Source organism: Falco naumanni, chromosome 4 (assembly GCF_017639655.2).
Source record: "Falco naumanni isolate bFalNau1 chromosome 4, bFalNau1.pat, whole genome shotgun sequence".
In the NCBI taxonomy this organism is placed as follows: Eukaryota; Metazoa; Chordata; class Aves; order Falconiformes; family Falconidae; genus Falco; species Falco naumanni.
This window is the reverse complement of record NC_054057.1, coordinates 68,940,291-68,956,547: the sequence shown is the minus strand read 5'-3', so window position 1 is coordinate 68,956,547 and position 16,257 is coordinate 68,940,291. Positions and strand designations below refer to the sequence as shown.

Genomic DNA, 16,257 nt, shown 5'->3' with positions numbered 1-16,257 from the left:
GCTGCTGCGAGGCACAGCCCAGGGACCGGTTTTATCCACATCTCCCAGTTTTATTTTTTTTAATTGTTCTTTCCTGCTGAAATGCTCCTCCTGTTCTGCAGCACAGAAATGGGAACTCTTTCTTTCCATTTCTGCTTCCTCTGCTCCCTTGAAGTTATCTCCAGCTGTTTTTTTGTAACCTAGCAAAAGGTTTAGGCTGTAGGGTAGTGTGGAAAGAAAAAACCAAGAATTTTCCAAAAGGAGGAAACCATAGGCATTTTTTTCCTCCCTTTTCAGATAATTTCAGTGCTGTTTCCTTTCATTACCCTCCTCATTCCTTTGTAGCTGTAGATCTTCATGGCTTTTGATTGTTTCCTTTTTATACCATTTTAACTCTTTATATAATAGAGTTCAGCTCTGTGGGAGCAGTGCCCGTGTAGGGCCGGGGCAAAAGGAGCAAGATGCTGGTTTCGGTGCCCGCAGCCCTGGGTAGCACCCACCCCGCTGTGCCTGTGGCTGAGCCCGAAGTGGAGAGCTGGCAGCCTTGCTTTTGGCAGGGCAGGTTTCCTTCCAGGCTCACACATTTCCCAGCTCCTCTAAGGAGTGTGCTGACAGAAAAAAAAAAAAGAAAAGGATTTTTTTTTTTTTTTTAGGTTTTGGTACATTTCAGCTCTCCCCGGAGCTTTCTGTAGCTAGCAATTTGTGCTCTTTTAACCGAATTTACATGATTTTTTTTCACTAAAAGCAGCGGGAACCTGAAGGAATAGGGGATGTAGGGCCCGAGGATGCTTTCCCGTGGCTGCGGGCCCGCCCCCGGACCCCGCCGTTTGCGCGGCGCTCAGCACCGCCCGCCCGGGACAGCGCTGCGAGGCCGGCGCTGCCCCGGAACCGCCGCCGCGGGCCGTGTTTCGCCCGGACCTTATTCCATGGCGCTCCCGAACGCCGAGGCGGGCTCTGGGATTGGCGTGGGTGGGTTGACGGGCGGCTCTCGCGGCCAACAGGAAGGCGTGCTGCCCGCGGTGGCCAATGGGAGGGCGTCGTGGGCGGGGGCGGTGTGTATGGGGTTGCCTGGACGGGCCGCGAGCGGAGCCGGCGTGTGAGTGGGGGGGCCGAGGGGAGGGGGCCGTTGCCGGGGTAACCGAGGGTGGCGGTTGGGGTGAGGGGAGGCCAGGGGCGGTTTTGTGAGGTAACCCCGGAGCCGGGGGGGCCGGGAGGCCTTGCGGCGGTAACGCCGGAGCTGGGGGGCTGTTGCTGAGGTACCTTGGGGGGTTTGAGGGGCAGGGTGATGGGGGGGCGGGAGGGTTCAGGTTCAGGCTGGGACCCCTCCCCACTCTGAGGGACGCCCCCTTGAGGGGCCCACCCCCTCTCCCAGAAGCCCTGTAGTGTGCCCCCCCCCCCCATCTCTGCACCCTTTTGTGGTGCTTAAGCAGGCTAAGCCTGCTCTGTGGCCTGGGAGGAGCCCTCCCCCTCTCCCTCAGGCCCCCCCGGCCCTCCTCCAGGCCCCCCCGGCCCTCCTCCAGGCCCCGCCCCTCCCCGGTCACCAGGCCGATTTCCAGCGGTTTCAGGTGCTGGGACAAGTGTGGCTCTGGGGGAATCCGGCCTGGTTTCAGCATCACATGCTGCCTTCGATGTGTTGGGGGTATCATGAGTGGGGTTTTTTGAACAGAAAACCCGAAATGTAAAGGATCACGCAGAAGGAAACCCTTTTTTTTGTTTGGTTTTATTCCCCAGAGGGCTGTCTTGCTTTACATAACATTTTCCATTACTTGAACATTTCACTACGGGCCACTAAGCCAAGCGGTACCTGTCTTGAGTCAGTTCTTTATCACAGAAGTTCACAGGCTGGTGAAATAGTCCAGACGTTGTCGGCACTGGCTCCTGAACGCCAGGCTGTCAGAAAGAGCCAGCGAAGAGAACCACAAGGTATTTCTTGTACTTACCACTTCATTTTTTGCTAAGCTGCTTTCCACCCCAGGTCAGGGGGCACTGGAGGGTGGCTGCTCCATCTGCTGTTGGGAGCTTGAGGCTTTATACTTTGTTGGGGGCTGTTGCTGGGTGGAAAAAAAGAAACAGAAAAAAAAAATTAAGGGGTTTCTGAATTTCTGAGTGGAAGCCAGGCGTGTTCCAGAGGAGGTGTGAATTCTGGAAAAAAGGAGATTTTTCTTCCTCTCCTCTGTTCTGGGAGCTGTCTGGCTGCCTAATGCAGCAGGTGTGGGCGGTGCCGTCACACCCAGCAAGTGCAGTCGCAAGCTCTCATGATGTGTGATCGCAAGGCGTTGTCGCTAATGTTGTTTTCCAAGAGAATTCGTTTGAGAAGCTTGGCATAACAACACACCGTCACCGTGCAAGGTGAAATCCTCGTCGTTCTGTTGATGCTGAAACTGCAGCGCGTGCTTTACAAAGGCAGTGTGACTTGTTAGCTGTGTCAGCACAGGGCTGATGAGCGTTGGCAGTCCTGGAGTCAACATCTCCGGAGAGGGAGCCTGCTGCCAGCTGCAGGGACAGACTTTGGACTTGTTCGGACCTGGCTGGTCTGCTGGGTTCACCAGGGAGCGAGTCAACCGCTGTCAGCTGAGCAGAGTTTTCTTCTGATGAACATCACTTCCCACAGATGAGAACCAGACCTGCTGCAGATGGCCTGACCGCCGTGACCTCTCTGTTCACTTCTGCTTGAGCTGAAACCTTTGAAAAAGGCTTTAAATTTCCATACAGAGTAGTCATTTAGTCTCCCACTTCCCTTTTAATCAAAGCACCATTTATGCAGCCCGCTGCGCAGAAAAGGTGATAATGATTAATCCTGTCAACCCTCGAGGGAGACATTAGCCTTGGGAATCTTGTGTATTAAAATTAATTTGCCGCTCCAACAAACAGGTATCCAGCCATTTACCTTGTGCATCACAGGTGTGGGTGTCAGCATGGCTGGAAGGATTTGGTGTTAGTTTGTTATGCCCAAAGCACACTGTAGCATCTTGTCGGCGCTCAGGGTGGACTGGCAGCCCTTAACCTGGGTGACCTGCAGGAGAACCTTCTCAAGGTGCTGTTGATTTGACTTTACAAGTCAGTTGGGTGCACGTGGTAAGTGAAATCCTCTGAGGTCCTGACTGTGCTGCCGCAAGAATGAGTGGCAGAGGAGGGACCTGTTCACATTTATGTATTTTTTATAAAGGGATTTAACATTGTTATTTTGTAAAATGAGTTTAGAAAAACAGGTTTCACTGTCACTGCACGTAGCCTGGAGGGAAACACTTTTACATTTCAGATTGAGTCAATTTTTGTGACCTAGGCAACTCAAATTGCATTTTTCTCCTATATGAAGCAACCTCTGTCTCCTCTTTTGTTGCACCCTATGGTCAATAGAGAACCTTGCAGCGAATTTCTCTGTAGGGTTTCTCTTTAGGGATGTGCCTATCGGTTAGCAATTGAAAATACAACTGACTCCTGGTACAGACCAACTGACTGTAGAGGCTGTGACCCACTCAAGCGAGATGGTGACGGTGGCTGAGGAAACTGAGCAGGAGTGAAATCAGATAGTCTCGTTTCAAGGGTAGTACAAAAAACCCCATGTGTGAATGTTGAAGTGAGGTCGTTTAAGTTCATTTCTGGGTGACAGAAGCCACCAGCTCAAGTCCATATTCTTTTCTCCTGATTAAAAACCAAAGATTTGATCCTTTGGTTGGACTCAGGTGGATCTTATTGCAGGATGAAGTGTTTTGTCATAGTTTGTAGGTTGGAAACGAAACCTCTAAAGCCTGAGGTTGTGCCTGTGTGGTGTGGTCTGTGTAATTCTTACAAGCCTTTTAAGTTACTGTTTGCTGCAGTTAAATTTTTCCGTGCCAGTTTTTCTACCCGCTGTGTGTGAGGTGCTGCCACTGTCACCTCCACCCGTCACTTCTGGGGAGCTGATGGTTGTACAGAGGCTGGGATGCAAGGTGCTGTTCTGCATGGTATGTGCTTCTATATGAAAATATCTCTCGTCTGACTCCTGTTCACAGGTACTGAGCCCTGGGAGCACCTTTTCTTTCAGGTCTGTCTGTGCCATTGCCTGCTGATGTACCCACTCTAACGGCAGGTGGAGGGACCCCCACCAGCTGCCATCTGCAGGACCCTTGGCAGGGAGCCTTCACCAGGAAGCACAATGAAGATCGTGGTGGCCAAAGTGCTGTGTCTGCTGGGCATCTGTGTCCTCATGCTGGCTGGGTCCCTCCTCCCTGTCAAGATAATTGAGGCTGATTATGAGAAAGCCTATCGGTCCAGGAAGGTCCTTGCCCTCTGCAATTCTTTTGGAGGAGGGGTCTTCCTGGCTACCTGCTTCAACACCTTGCTGCCTGCTGTGAGAGAAAAGGTAACTGCTCATGAGCCTCTTGCTTACGAACAGTTTTAATGAACCTCTGTCCCTGAGTATGTTAGGGACCCCTGTGCTGGGAGGGGACCACCCTCCCCTCCTCTGCCCTGCTGGAGCCCAGACCACTGCCCCTGTGGAAATGGGGGTGAGGGGTCTGTGTCTTGCCAGCGTGGCCCATGGGGCCTCCTCAGAAACGGCTGTGCTGTGCCTGGTGTTTCATCTCCTCACGGCAAGCTGCACCCACCTCCCGTTTGGCTACTGCTGACTGCGCATATGGAGTAACAAGAGATTATTTTTTTTTGATGCAGAAGGAGGCTGAGCATCGCCTGGCGTGTGAGGCTCAAAACTCCTGCCATTTAGCATGCGTTTAAAATGCTTTCGAACAGCCACGAACTTTCCACTGGAGGGCAAACAGGTCCCCTGTCTCTTACGCTGAGGCCTGAATACAAGGGTATTAAAGCATCATGGATCAACTTAGTGTCCATTTTGAGTTGTGTGAACGCAATAGGAATATTTTGCTTTAGAGGGACAAAGGGGATTGATTCTCTGTGGGTTGTATGCTCTTTTCCAGCTTGACGAAGTTCTTAGGCAGGGGAACGTGACCACAGACTACCCGGTGGCTGAGACCATCATGATGGTTGGCTTCTTTGTGACAGTCTTTGTGGAGCAGCTCGTCTTGACCTTCCAGAAGGAAAAGCCTTCCTTCATTGATTTGGAGACCTTCAATGCCGGTTCAGATGTGGGGAGTGACTCTGAATACGAGAGTCCCTTCATCGCATCTTCCCGAGGGCGCACGGTGTACAGTGAACATGGTCACCACTCCCACAGCCACGGCTTGAATATCCACGAGCTTTCCCGCTCCAGCCCCTTACGGCTCATCGGGCTGGTGTTTGCTTTGTGTACACACTCCATCTTCGAGGGACTGGCCCTGGGCTTGCAGGAGGAGGGTGGCAAAATCATGAGCTTGTTCCTAGGAGTTGCCATTCATGAGACACTGGTAGCAGTGGCATTGGGCATCAGCATGGCCAAGACCTCGTTGCCACTGAAGGATGCCGTGAAGATGGCTGTGACAGTAAGCCTGATGATTCCTCTGGGCATTAGCATCGGGATGGGGATTGAGAGCACCCAAAATGCAGCCAGCAGCATTACTTCCCTGCTCCTGCAAGGCATTGCAGGGGGCACTTTCTTGTTCATTACCTTCTTTGAAATCCTTGCAAAGGAGCTGGAAGACAAGAATGACCGTCTCTTGAAGGTTCTTTTCCTGGTGCTGGGCTACACGGCTCTGGCTGGGCTGGTCTTCTTCAAGTGGTGAACAGGAGAGCGATGGGAAGCAAACCTCACCTCCTTCCCTTGCAAACAGCGCTGGAGATGAGCTGCCTCTTCAGCCAAGGGGGATGCTGAAGTTCTACAGCCCAGTGAAACATCATGGTCCAGGTGGTATTTCCATATTGACCTGAAGAAGGAGAATTTTCCTGTGTGCTTAGAGGGAGATAAAAACGAGGAGTGTCCCAGTGTAGGTGTCGCAAGGTATTGTCCCTGCCCGTTGGATCTGCAGGCGCAGCAGCTTGTGCGGAGATTAGTCGACGCAAACATTAAGAATCTGGCTCTGAGGCTGCCTTCAAAGAGCTCAGCAAGCATGTGGTTTCCTGTTCATCTGCACAGCCCCCTCCCTCCCTCCCCTCACACTCACTGCAGAGACTGTGGCTCAGAGTCTGGCTTCCTTCGCTCTCAGGCTCCCAGAAGGTGAGAAACAATAACAGAAACAAAGTCAAAAGCAGGTGGGATCAGGGATTGCACAGCTGCACTAAGCTGCTTTTGCTAGCTTAGTTTTGAGCAAAACCTGGTTGTAATAGCTCCCAAAAATAACATCCCTTCTGGGTCTGTTGGAGTGTCTGGTGCCACAGCTTCCCCCCGCTGCCGAGCAGAGCTGCCATTTTAACCCACAAGCAGCTCTGGGAGCTTTTGTTTCTCAGTGATTAACAGCAGCAACGAGGCTGGGCCGGGCCCCTGTCCCAGGCTTGGTTCTCTGCATCTCATCCATATGTTGAGCATTCCCTAAAGAAAACCTCCAGCAGCGTGTTAATGCATCGTTTAAAAATCCTCACGTCCCTGCCTGAAGGCCCTTCCGCAGCGCTCGCAGAGCCTGGGATCCATTAGTTTGTAAGAAACGGGCAGCAGCAATTTCCAGCATTAATATTTTAGGGCAAGCGCTTGTGTTTTAAATGGTTTGCAGTGAAACGGGTTTAGCAGTCCCTCTCAGGGCTGCTCCCAGAGCCTCCGCACTCACTGTCGGCAGCGCTGCTTACGGAGGCTCGGCATGGCACTTGATCTGTGTTTTCAAAGGAGAGAAATCTCTTCCCTGGGGTTTTATGAGGTTGTGGAAAGGCTGATTAGAGCTGCTTGCAATCTGACTGCACATGAGCAGATCTCTCCATGTCTCCAGAGTGCGGCCCCTGGGGAAGCTCAGCCCGCCCTGGATCCTGTTGTGATCCTTTGGATTTACCCTCCCAGGCGAGGAGCTTGGATCAGAGGCTGGAGCCAGGAACCTGCCCTCCCCGATGCCTCCTGCCAGCCTCTTGCAGGGGATGCATTTTAATTAGATGTAGCCTTCGCTGCTGCGGCAGCTTCCACAGGCAAGAGGAAAGCTTTTGGAAGCGCTGATGGAATTATAACGATGTAGAGCGGGATTAGCCGTGGTGCAGTCCCTGTTAGCATGATCCAAAGTGGGAAGAAGGATGGGTGAGACTGTGAAGCAGCATCTTGGAGCCAGTGGTTGGCACAGCTGCAGCATATGGAAGCTGATGAGGATCATCCAACAGTTCCTGGTGCTCGCTATTTTATTTGCTGCAACATACCAAAGTCAATTAATCTTGCTTAGAAAAACCTGGAGTGGAAGGAGGGGGTGGGAGGGTTATTTTAGGCCTCAGATGACACAAATTAGCAGGGCCTGATGAGAATGTAATTTGCCTCGACGTGGTAAACCTCTGTGTGTTATTTAGCTTTGCACAGGCAGCTCATGCAGAGCAACGTGGCTCCCATCGGGTGTTTTTCCATGCTGGTGGTTGTCCCAGGGAGGTGGGATGGCACCAAGTGTCCCTTTCCAGGCACAGCCCCCGTGTTCCTGCCTGTGGCTCTTGGTTTCTTCAGCCCACACGCTTTTTTTGTAGGTGTTTTTCCTGGTATTTGGGTAAATGTGAGCACTGGGCAAAGGCAGGGCCCTGAGGTCGTGGTGGATCCTGCAGCCTCCTCCCCCATCTCATCTTCCTCATCCTTCCTCGACCTGGCCCCCATCTGCAACGCAGGGGCTGATGTCCTGAAGCCAAGGGAAGCTGTTGATGCAAGGAGATTTCTTAACCAGTGCCCGAGAGATCAGTGGGGATCTGCTAACGTGAGCAGGGGTCAGGGATCTGTCTGTGCTCAGCCTGACAGCAGGGTGGGCAGGATGGAGCCTCCGTTTTACACCCTCTCTTCTTTATGCTGGTGGCACTGGGCATCAGGGCTGCCCAGGGGAGCGGGGAGGGGGGCTATGAAGTGCCATGAGACACTGAACTGTCACCGGAGCTGTGCTCCCTGGTGCCTGGCGAGGGTTTATTCACTGGTGAGCGGCAGAGCCCAGCGCTCTGGGGTTGGTTTGGGAGCGGTGAAGGATGAGCCCGATCTGCTGCTCCCAATAAAGGCTCTGCCCTTCTCCCTTTTGTGTCACTGGTTTATCCGGAGCCCCCCAGTCACTCCGCTGCCTGCTCCGTGTCCACCTCTATGCACATTCCCATCCCCAGGGTGGGCTGAGCCCCCCACCCAGGAGGCAAACCCCACCGAGGGGACCAGGTGGGTGGCAGCGTGGGGCTGCCGGTCAGACCCCCGCGGAGCTGTGCTGAGCTCAGAGGGGGAGCACAGGGGCAGGACCCTACAGGACCTCACTCCCCCCCCCCCACACACACACACATCTTCTCACAGCCCCCTCAGCATGATTGAGCCCCGTGTGTGCAGCTGGCAGCGTCCCCGTTGCGTGAGGCTTGGCAGGGAGCTGGGGCCTGAATGAAACGGAGGAGGAGCTGCAGCTAAAATCATCAAGGGAGCTCATTCATTTCCTCTAACGAGTAGTATTGGTCCAGCTTTATAATAACGCTGCGGGGAGGGGGGGCACCCAACAGCGTGGCTCTTCGTTGGGAGGGGACTGCGGCTGCCCCTCGGCCCTGTCCCCGAGGGGGAAGGCTGGTGTGTCCCCCACGGGGACCTGGGGCACAGGCAGCCGCGGTCCCCCCCCCCACACCCGGCAGCGCTCCTCAATGGGATGCGTGTTGACAGCGCGTGGGTGCCGCCATGGCCCCGCGCTCTGCCGGCAGCTATTAATAGCAGCTGCGGATTTTAATTGCTGCTGCTCAGGAGTGAGTGTGAGTCACGCGGCCCGGTGGCCCTGGTCCCCAGCGCTGGCAGACCCCAACCTTGCCAGGGACCTTCTAGTTGCCCCAAGCCCTGTCCCCAGTGCCAGGGTGGGGACCTGGCTGTCCTCTGGCAGCAGAGCCCCGTGGCTCTCAGGGGGCTGCACCCCGGCTGTGGGACCCTCAGAGCACCGGGAGGGGACTGCCGCCCAGGGCCCCCCAGTGTGTCCCCGTGCAAGGGGGGCTGTGGTCCCCAGACAGGGCCCTGCTGGGATTTGGGGGCTCCTGACCCCGTGCCTGGGGAGGGGACGCTGTGGTTGGTGACAGATCCCCTGTAGTGCCACCATGCACGCGTGTGTTTGTGCACCGGCTCCCAGTCCTGTGCTGGTGTGGCATGGTGGCAGCACAGACAGCTGTGTCCTCAAAGCCCGACCCCGCTCCCCAGGCCACCCCCAACTGCCACTGCCCGCACCCTGCCAGCCTGGGGTGTCACATCCCTTTGTGTCCTGTCTGTGTGTCCCCATATCCCCTGTCACCCCATCTGTGGAGGTCTGTCCCCAGTCGCATGTCCCTGGCTGCGCATCCGTGTCCCTCCTTATGTGTGCCCATGTCCGCCCCTGTGCCCGTGTCTATGTGTGGTCCCTGTCCATGTGTCCCTGTCTGTGCAGCCCCATCCTCATGTGTCCGTGTTCCCATCCCTGTCTGTGTCCCCATCCCTGCCTGTCCCTGTCTGTGTTTCCCCAACCCCATCCATGTGTCCTCATCCCCATGTGTCCCTGCCTGTCCCCATCCCTGTCTGTGTCCCCATCCCTGCTCATATGTCCACAGGCCTGTGTGTCCCTCTCCATGTGTCCCCAGCCCTATCTGCGTGCCCCTGTCTGTCTGCTGTCCTCATCCATGTCCATGTGTCCCCATCCCTGTGTGCCCATCTGTGTATCTCCATCCCTGCCCGTGTGTCCACATCCTTGGGTGTCTCCATCCCTGGGTGTCCCCATCCCTGTCCATGTGTCCCCATCTCCAAGTGTCTCCATCCCTGGGTGTCTCTATCCCCATCCCAGTGTCTCCATCCTCTTTTGAGTGTCCCCATTCCCGTGGGTCCCCATCCCTGTCCATGTGTCCCCATCTCCGAGTGTCCCCATCCCTGTCCATGTGTCCCCATCTCTGGGTGTCCCCATCCCTGTCCGTGTGTCCGCATCCTTGGGTGTCCCCATCCCTGTCCCACGTGTCCCCATCTCCGAGTGTCCCCATCCCCGGGTGTCCCCATCGCCAAGTGTCCCGATCCCTGTCCATGTGTCCCCATCTCCGGGTGTCCCCATCCCTGTTCGGGTGTCCCCGTCCCCGGCTGCCTCCGGCCGTGCAGCCCCGCCGCGCCTGTCCCGGTCCCGCCTGCCCCCGCCGGGGCCGGAGCCGCTTGGGGCTGGGCCCGGGGGTCCGGCGGCCCCGGGCGGGGCGGGCGCGGCGGGCGGGGCCGGCGGCGGGGCGGGATCGGCTCTGCGGCGGCCGCACCGCACCGAGCCGAGCCGAGCCGAGCTGAGCCGAGCCCAGCCGAGCCCCGCCGCCCCGGCCCGAGCCCCGCCGCCCCGGGCCGAGCCCCGCCGCGCCGGGAGCGCCCCGGGCCGCGCCATGCGCTGAGGCCGCCGCAGCCAAGGGCGGATCCCGGCAGCACACGGTGAGGCGGCGGCAACCGCAATGCGACCGGCGCGGCGGGGCCGGGGGGGACCGGGGAGGCACCGGGGGATGGCCCCGGCAAGGGCATGCACGGCTGGGGAGCGGGGCCGGGACCCCGGCCCGCCGCGGTGGGGCACTGCTCCCTGCCCGCGCCCTCCATGCTGCATCCCAGCATCTCTGCATCCTGCCCCTCCATCCTGCCCCAGCCCCTCCGCCGTGCCCTGCATCCTGCCCCTGCCCCTGCATCCTACCCCTCTATCCTGCCCCTGCATCGTGCCCCTCCATCCTGCATCCTGCCCCTGCTCCTCCGCTGTGCCCCTCCGTCGTGCCCCTCCATCCTGCCCCTGCCCCTACATCCTACCCCTGCATCCTGCCCCTGCATCCTGCCCGTCCATCCTGCCCCACCATCCTGCCCCTGTCCCTGGCTGCCATCTTCTGCCTCTGCCCTCCACCCTGCGCATCCAACCTGCCCCTCCCTCCATCCTGCCCCTTCTCCCGCCCCTTCTCCTGCCCCTCCACCTCCATCCTGCCCCTGCTCTCCATCATGCCAACCTCCAGACCCCTACACCGGCTGTTTGTCTCCCCCAGTGCTAGGGCTCCACCTGGGAGGGCGCTGGGGGGTGCTGGAGGGGTACAGACCCCCCCGGCAGGATCAGGCCCGGGCTGTGCCCCAGGCTGGCAGGTGGCTCCATCACCAGAAGCCGTGGGGAGGCTGTGCCCTGGACCCGCAGGCACCGAGGGCTGTTGGGGGTTGGGGTGGTGCTGGGCACCCCCCAGGTGCTGCAAAGGCTCGGACAGCCCAGCCCCTCAGCCTCAGTGCCCCACGCCATGGCCGTGAGGTCTGGGGTGCTTTGGGCTGCACCGCGGGCGGGTGGCGTGGGTGGCACAAGCGGGTGGCACGGGCAGGGCCATCACCAGCACCAGCCAAGGTTTGACGTTCCCAAACCCCAGCTCAGCCATGACCCCTGTTCCATCCCCAGCCCCCGTGTGCCAGTGACGTTTCCAACGTGGTGGCACCCAAGGGACGTTTTTCTGCCCTGCACCCAGGGACCCTGCCATGGGACCAGTCCTTGGGTGCCCGAGGCCATGGTGATGGGCTTCTTCTCCAGCCCCCAGCCTCTGGCTCACCAGGCTCTCCAGGCACCAGCCTTTGCCAGGGCGTTGGGACTGTTGCAGCAGCGGGACCCACCAGTGCTGTGGGATGGGGACGCAGCGGCCGTGGGAAGGGCCTGGTTCCCCCAGTGGTGCCCGCAGATGGAGCAGCTGTGCTGCTGGGGGCGTCTGCCAGTGTGGGGCTCCCCGAGGTGCTTTGCTGTCCCCCCCTTCCAGGCCTGTTGGTCCCTGAATTGAGGTGGAGGGTGGCAGGAGCTGGGGACAGACCTGCCCCCTCCCCAGCACCTGCCCGAAGCAGCACCCAGGGGTCCTTTCCCTCCCCTCCCACCCCATTATCATTGTCGGTAGGACACCTTCGGAACCCGGTCCCATGGCAGGTTTAACGGCCCCGAGGCTCTGTGCTGCTCCGTGGGCACCAGGGGTGCCCCATGGGGCAGAGCTGGTGCTGCCGTTCCTGTGCTGCAGCAGGGAAACTAAGGCAGAGCCTGGCCGAGGCGATGCTCAGCGTCGGCAGCTCTTTGTGCCCCCTCATGTCACACCCTGGGGCTGCATCACTCGGGGCAGGGGGGGGGGGAGGGGGCACAAGTGAGGACCCTGCCTGGGCCCGTCCTTACCCTGCAAGTGGGCGTTGAGGTTTGGCAGCGTGAGGGTGGCCGTGGGGGTCTCTGAGGCTGCAGGCCACACAGCCACAGCCATGCCACACTCCCCCCTGTCCGGTGCCCACATCTCTCCACTCCTCACTGCATCCCCGGGGTGGGAGCGGAGCAGAGGGGTGGCACGGCACAGGGTGGCACGGCACGGGAAAGGAGGAGGTGACACGGGCTGGCACGGCACAAGACGGATGGCATGGGAGAGGATGGGGTGGCACAGTATGGGGTGGCAGGGGGTGACACGGGGTGGGCAGGGCATGGTGTGGGGTGGCAGGGCACCGGGCAGCGCGGCAGGCGCCAAGGTCTCTGTACTTGGCAGCTGCAGCAGCCACATGTGGGAGAGCTGGAGAGGCCAGTCGGGGGCTCTGGGTACCACCGGGTCCTCACTGAGCTGCCGCAGCCAGGAGTATGGGGGTCCTGCGGGTGCCCGGCATGTGTCCCCCCACCACAGCGCACTGCCCCGGCAGCCTGGGCCACAGCTGCTGTGCCGATGGCCGTGGCTCTGCCATATGGCCACAGCGGGTGGCTGGTAAAAATAGCGAATGTTGCTGCACCCCAGGCAGGTGGCGAGCGCTGTCCTGCCCTGGCTGCCTGGCAAGGGCACCTCAAGGGCACGGGGGGGCCAGGACCCCCTGGTTGTGTTGGCCCCCCTAGCTGTGTTGGCCTGTTTGGAGCAGGGGGGGCTGTGTCTCAAAGGGGGCTGTCAGCTGGGGTTGGGGGGGGCCGCCCCATTCTCCCCCTAGACTGGTACCTGGGGGATCTACCCTGAAGCCCCCCCTCACAATGTGACCCCTCCTGCCCTTTCCCTTGCAGTGGCAGCAGCATCTCCAGGGCAAGATGCCGGAGCAGAGCAACGACTACCGCGTGGTGGTGTTCGGCGCCGGCGGCGTGGGCAAGAGCTCGCTGGTGCTGCGCTTCGTGAAGGGGACCTTCCGCGACACCTACATCCCCACCATCGAGGACACCTACCGCCAGGTCATCAGCTGCGACAAGAGCGTCTGCACCCTGCAGATCACCGACACCACGGGCAGCCACCAGTTCCCAGCCATGCAGCGCCTCTCCATCTCCAAGGGCCATGCCTTCATCCTGGTCTTCTCCGTCACCAGCAAGCAGTCCCTGGAGGAGCTGAAGCCCATCTACCAGCAGATCGTGCAGATCAAGGGCAGCGTGGAGAGCATCCCCATCATGCTGGTGGGCAACAAGTGTGATGAGACCCAGCGGGAGGTGGAGAGCAGGGAGGGGGAGGCCATGGCCAAGGAGTGGAAATGCGCCTTCATGGAGACCTCCGCCAAGATGAACTACAACGTCAAGGAGCTATTCCAGGAGCTGCTGAACCTGGAGAAGAGGAGGAACGTAAGCCTCACCATTGACGGGAAGCGCTCCAGCAAGCAGAAGAGGACAGACAAAATCAAGGGGAAGTGCAGCGTCATGTAGAGCCCTGGACTGACCCGCACCCCCCTCCGGTCCCCCCCTCCCCCCCTGGACATGGCATCTCAGCGGGGCCGTCCCCTCGTCCTCCGTGCCATCACAGTGACTGCGCGGGGACGCGCCGGCGGCGTGGGCTGCGCTCACCCCAGGTCTGGGGGCGAAGACGGGGTGTCCCGCTGAGCCGAGGGATGTTCCACCACCCAGCGCTCGGCACACCAGGACTGGGGACACGCGGCCGGGCACCACCGGGGAGCACAGGGACGCTCGCACCCCTCCATGCTCTGCGGCACAATGGGTGGCACCGGCCGGTCCCCGTCCCCTCCCCGGTGGGGGACCCCATGTCGGTCCTCGAGGGTGGGAAGGACAGTGCAACATGGGGGTGTCAGTGTCACCCTTGGGGACAGTCACACGCGTCCCAGGCCCTCCCAGTGCCCCCAGCCCCACGCCATAGCGCTCTGCTTCTGTAGGCAGAGACCTGGGGCAGCAGCAGCCCCTGCACGGTGCCCACTGCCCCCGAGTCCCCAGTCTCATCCCAGCACTGCAACCCCTCCTGCCCCCAAGCCCCCAGCCCCATCCCGGCACCATGTCCCCTTGTGTCCCTGAGCCCCCACCCTGTGCCGGTGCCGCAGCCCGGAGCCGCCAGCCCAAGCACAAAGCATCGGGTCCCAGGGAGGTCCTGACCCAGCACAATCCTGGTGAGCTCTGGAGAGAGACCCCCGGCCCCACCGCCAGCCGGGCCCCCCACCACCCCCTGCTACCCCCTTCCCATGCAGGATGAGCCCCACTGGGCCGCAATGCCACAGTGATGGGCATTGCTGCTCCCCACCGCAGTGCCCTGCTGGCAGTCAGCGTCCCCCCCACTCCTGCAAAGTCCTTGCTGTGAGGTGGCCTGGCCCCACACCCTGGGGACCCCCAACCCCCCCCAGCTCTGGCGCAGCCCTGCTTGTTCCCCCATGGCCGGAGCGGGGTCCCCCCCACGCTGTCACCAGCCCCTCGTCCCAGCGAGGTTTGTCCCTTCACTCCGGCCCCGGGGCCCCTGGGGCTGTCCCCAAGGGGGTGTCCCCAAGGGGGTGTCTCCGAGGGGGTGTCCTCGGGCAGGCTGGGCCCCCTTGCTGCACCCAGCTCCCTACCCCCCCGGCTTTTTACAACATGACCCAAGCACCCAGGGGACAAGGTGACGTTACGATGTAGCCTTTATTCTAGAAATAGTCTTCCTTCAATAAAGAGATGAGAAATGCTGCTGCGTCCCCACCGAGCAGCACCTGGCCGGGGGTTCAGGACCCTGGGGGGGCCCACAGCTCAGCCCCAAGGCGGGGAGAGGTTGCATGCGTGTTGCAGGTGTGTGCGTGCACGTGCATGGCTATGTGTGCATCACCCTGTGCAGGCACCCGGGCATGGGCAAGCACACATGCGTGTATGAGCATCTGTGCCAATGCACACGCAACATTCCATGTGCACATGTGTGTGCTGGTGTGTCTGTGTGCCCTGGCAGCCCCTTGTCACCGGTGGGTGCCCCCCACCCCTCAGTGCCAGTGTGGGCTGGCGTCCCCGTGGGAAGGGGGTGGGAGAGCGGTGTTTGCGTCATCATGCCTGTTGCCATGGAAACCATCTGCTCCCCGGGCGCAGGAGCCGCGTGGGCACATGGGCGCGGGCGGGGGGGCAGCAGGGGGAGCGGGGCTGCTGCAGGCGGCAATGGCCTTGGCAAGGGCATGGCTCTGTGGGGATGGTCGTGGCTCTGTGGGGACATCATGGCTCCGTGGGGATGCTCGTGGCTCAGTGGGGATGGTCACGGCTCTGTGGGATGGCTGTGGCTCCATGGGGATGGCCACAGGTCCCTGGGGACAGTCACGGCTCCATGGGGATGCTCAGAGCTCCGTGGGGTTGCTCAGAGATCCATGGGGACAGTCACAGCTCTGCAGGGATTGTCACAGCTCCCCGGCACCGGCCATAGGGTCACTCCGGTCCCAATGTCCCTCCCGTGGGCTGGGGGAAGCCAGGACCCTCGGTGGGCACTGGGACAGAAGAGTAGGACTGGCACACGCGACCATGGGGACGCTTGGTGCTGGTTCCCACCCACTGGACCCCCCAGGACACCCGGGGGCCACAGAGGCCCAGGCCAGGCTGGGGGGTTCACAGGTGTTTGGTGGGGGGTGGGTGGGGAATGGCCCCCTGGATACCGTCACAGCAAAACTCAGGACCCCTGTGCTGAGACACCCCCAGTTCTGCAACACCTTCAGCTTGGGGACAGAAAATCTTTGCCCCCCCTACTGCCGGGTCTCCCGTCCCCCATCTCTGCACCCCCCACTGGTGCAGATGGGGACCTGTCACCACCGGAGCGGGAAAGGCTCTTCAGGGGGGGACCATGGTCCTGCTGCAGCACAGGGTGTCCCTTGGGATGCTCCCAGGGATGGTTCTGGGGATACTCCTGGCTCTCAGTGAATGTCACGTGCCCCTGGGAAGATCTGGGTGGCTCTGGCCACTGCAGCCCCCCGTGCCCAAGCCTGGCACCCAGCAGCCATCAGACCACCCACCCCAGGGGCACCCTGAGCCCCCCAGAACCCCCAGCCGGGTGCTGGCTGGGCAGCAGTGCAGGATCAAGACAGATCCTTGTGGATCGCCCAGTGCCTCCCCCGGGTCCAGGGTTTAAACAAGCTGCTCCTGAGTGTTAATTAGCGAGTGGCGGACGAGCCTTCCTGTC

General features: G+C 60.1%; 2 protein-coding genes across 8 annotated transcripts; both read left to right on the top strand.

Moving 5' to 3' along the window:
• Positions 1 to 1,023: 1,023 nt before the first annotated feature.
• On the top strand, positions 1,024 to 8,009 carry SLC39A3 (solute carrier family 39 member 3). Of its 7 annotated transcripts, none has more exons than XM_040591217.1 (5): positions 1,038 to 1,075; positions 1,711 to 1,902; positions 3,817 to 3,923; positions 4,004 to 4,321; positions 4,893 to 8,009. In XM_040591217.1, the coding sequence occupies exons 4-5, from the start codon at positions 4,115 to 4,117 to the stop codon at positions 5,631 to 5,633; spliced, it is 948 nt and encodes a 315-aa protein (XP_040447151.1). In that variant the 5' UTR covers positions 1,038 to 1,075; positions 1,711 to 1,902; positions 3,817 to 3,923; positions 4,004 to 4,114; the 3' UTR covers positions 5,634 to 8,009. The 7 variants fall into 7 exon arrangements, with proteins under 7 accessions (XP_040447149.1, XP_040447148.1, XP_040447151.1 ...); XM_040591219.1 differs by having other exon boundaries at positions 1,041 to 1,075; positions 1,811 to 1,902; XM_040591215.1 differs by lacking the exon at positions 3,817 to 3,923 and having other exon boundaries at positions 1,024 to 1,075; positions 1,814 to 1,902; positions 3,972 to 4,321.
• A 2,192-nt stretch (positions 8,010 to 10,201) lies between these two features.
• Positions 10,202 to 14,797, top strand: DIRAS1 (DIRAS family GTPase 1). Its single transcript, XM_040593616.1, has 2 exons — positions 10,202 to 10,369; positions 12,945 to 14,797. Exon 2 carries the CDS (start codon positions 12,969 to 12,971, stop codon positions 13,563 to 13,565), a length of 597 nt encoding a protein of 198 aa, XP_040449550.1. The 5' UTR covers positions 10,202 to 10,369; positions 12,945 to 12,968; the 3' UTR covers positions 13,566 to 14,797.
• The last annotated feature ends 1,460 nt before the right edge of the window (positions 14,798 to 16,257 follow it).

Excerpts from the sequence above, each read along its gene's own strand:
- SLC39A3 (XM_040591215.1), top strand. The coding sequence starts at position 4,115 with ATGAAGATCGTGGTGGCCAAAGTGCTGTGTCTGCTGGGCATCTGTGTC. Across the intron at positions 4,322-4,892 it reads TGCCTGCTGTGAGAGAAAAG|CTTGACGAAGTTCTTAGGCA; the intron begins GTAACTGCTCAT and ends GCTCTTTTCCAG.
- DIRAS1 (XM_040593616.1), top strand. The coding sequence starts at position 12,969 with ATGCCGGAGCAGAGCAACGACTACCGCGTGGTGGTGTTCGGCGCCGGC.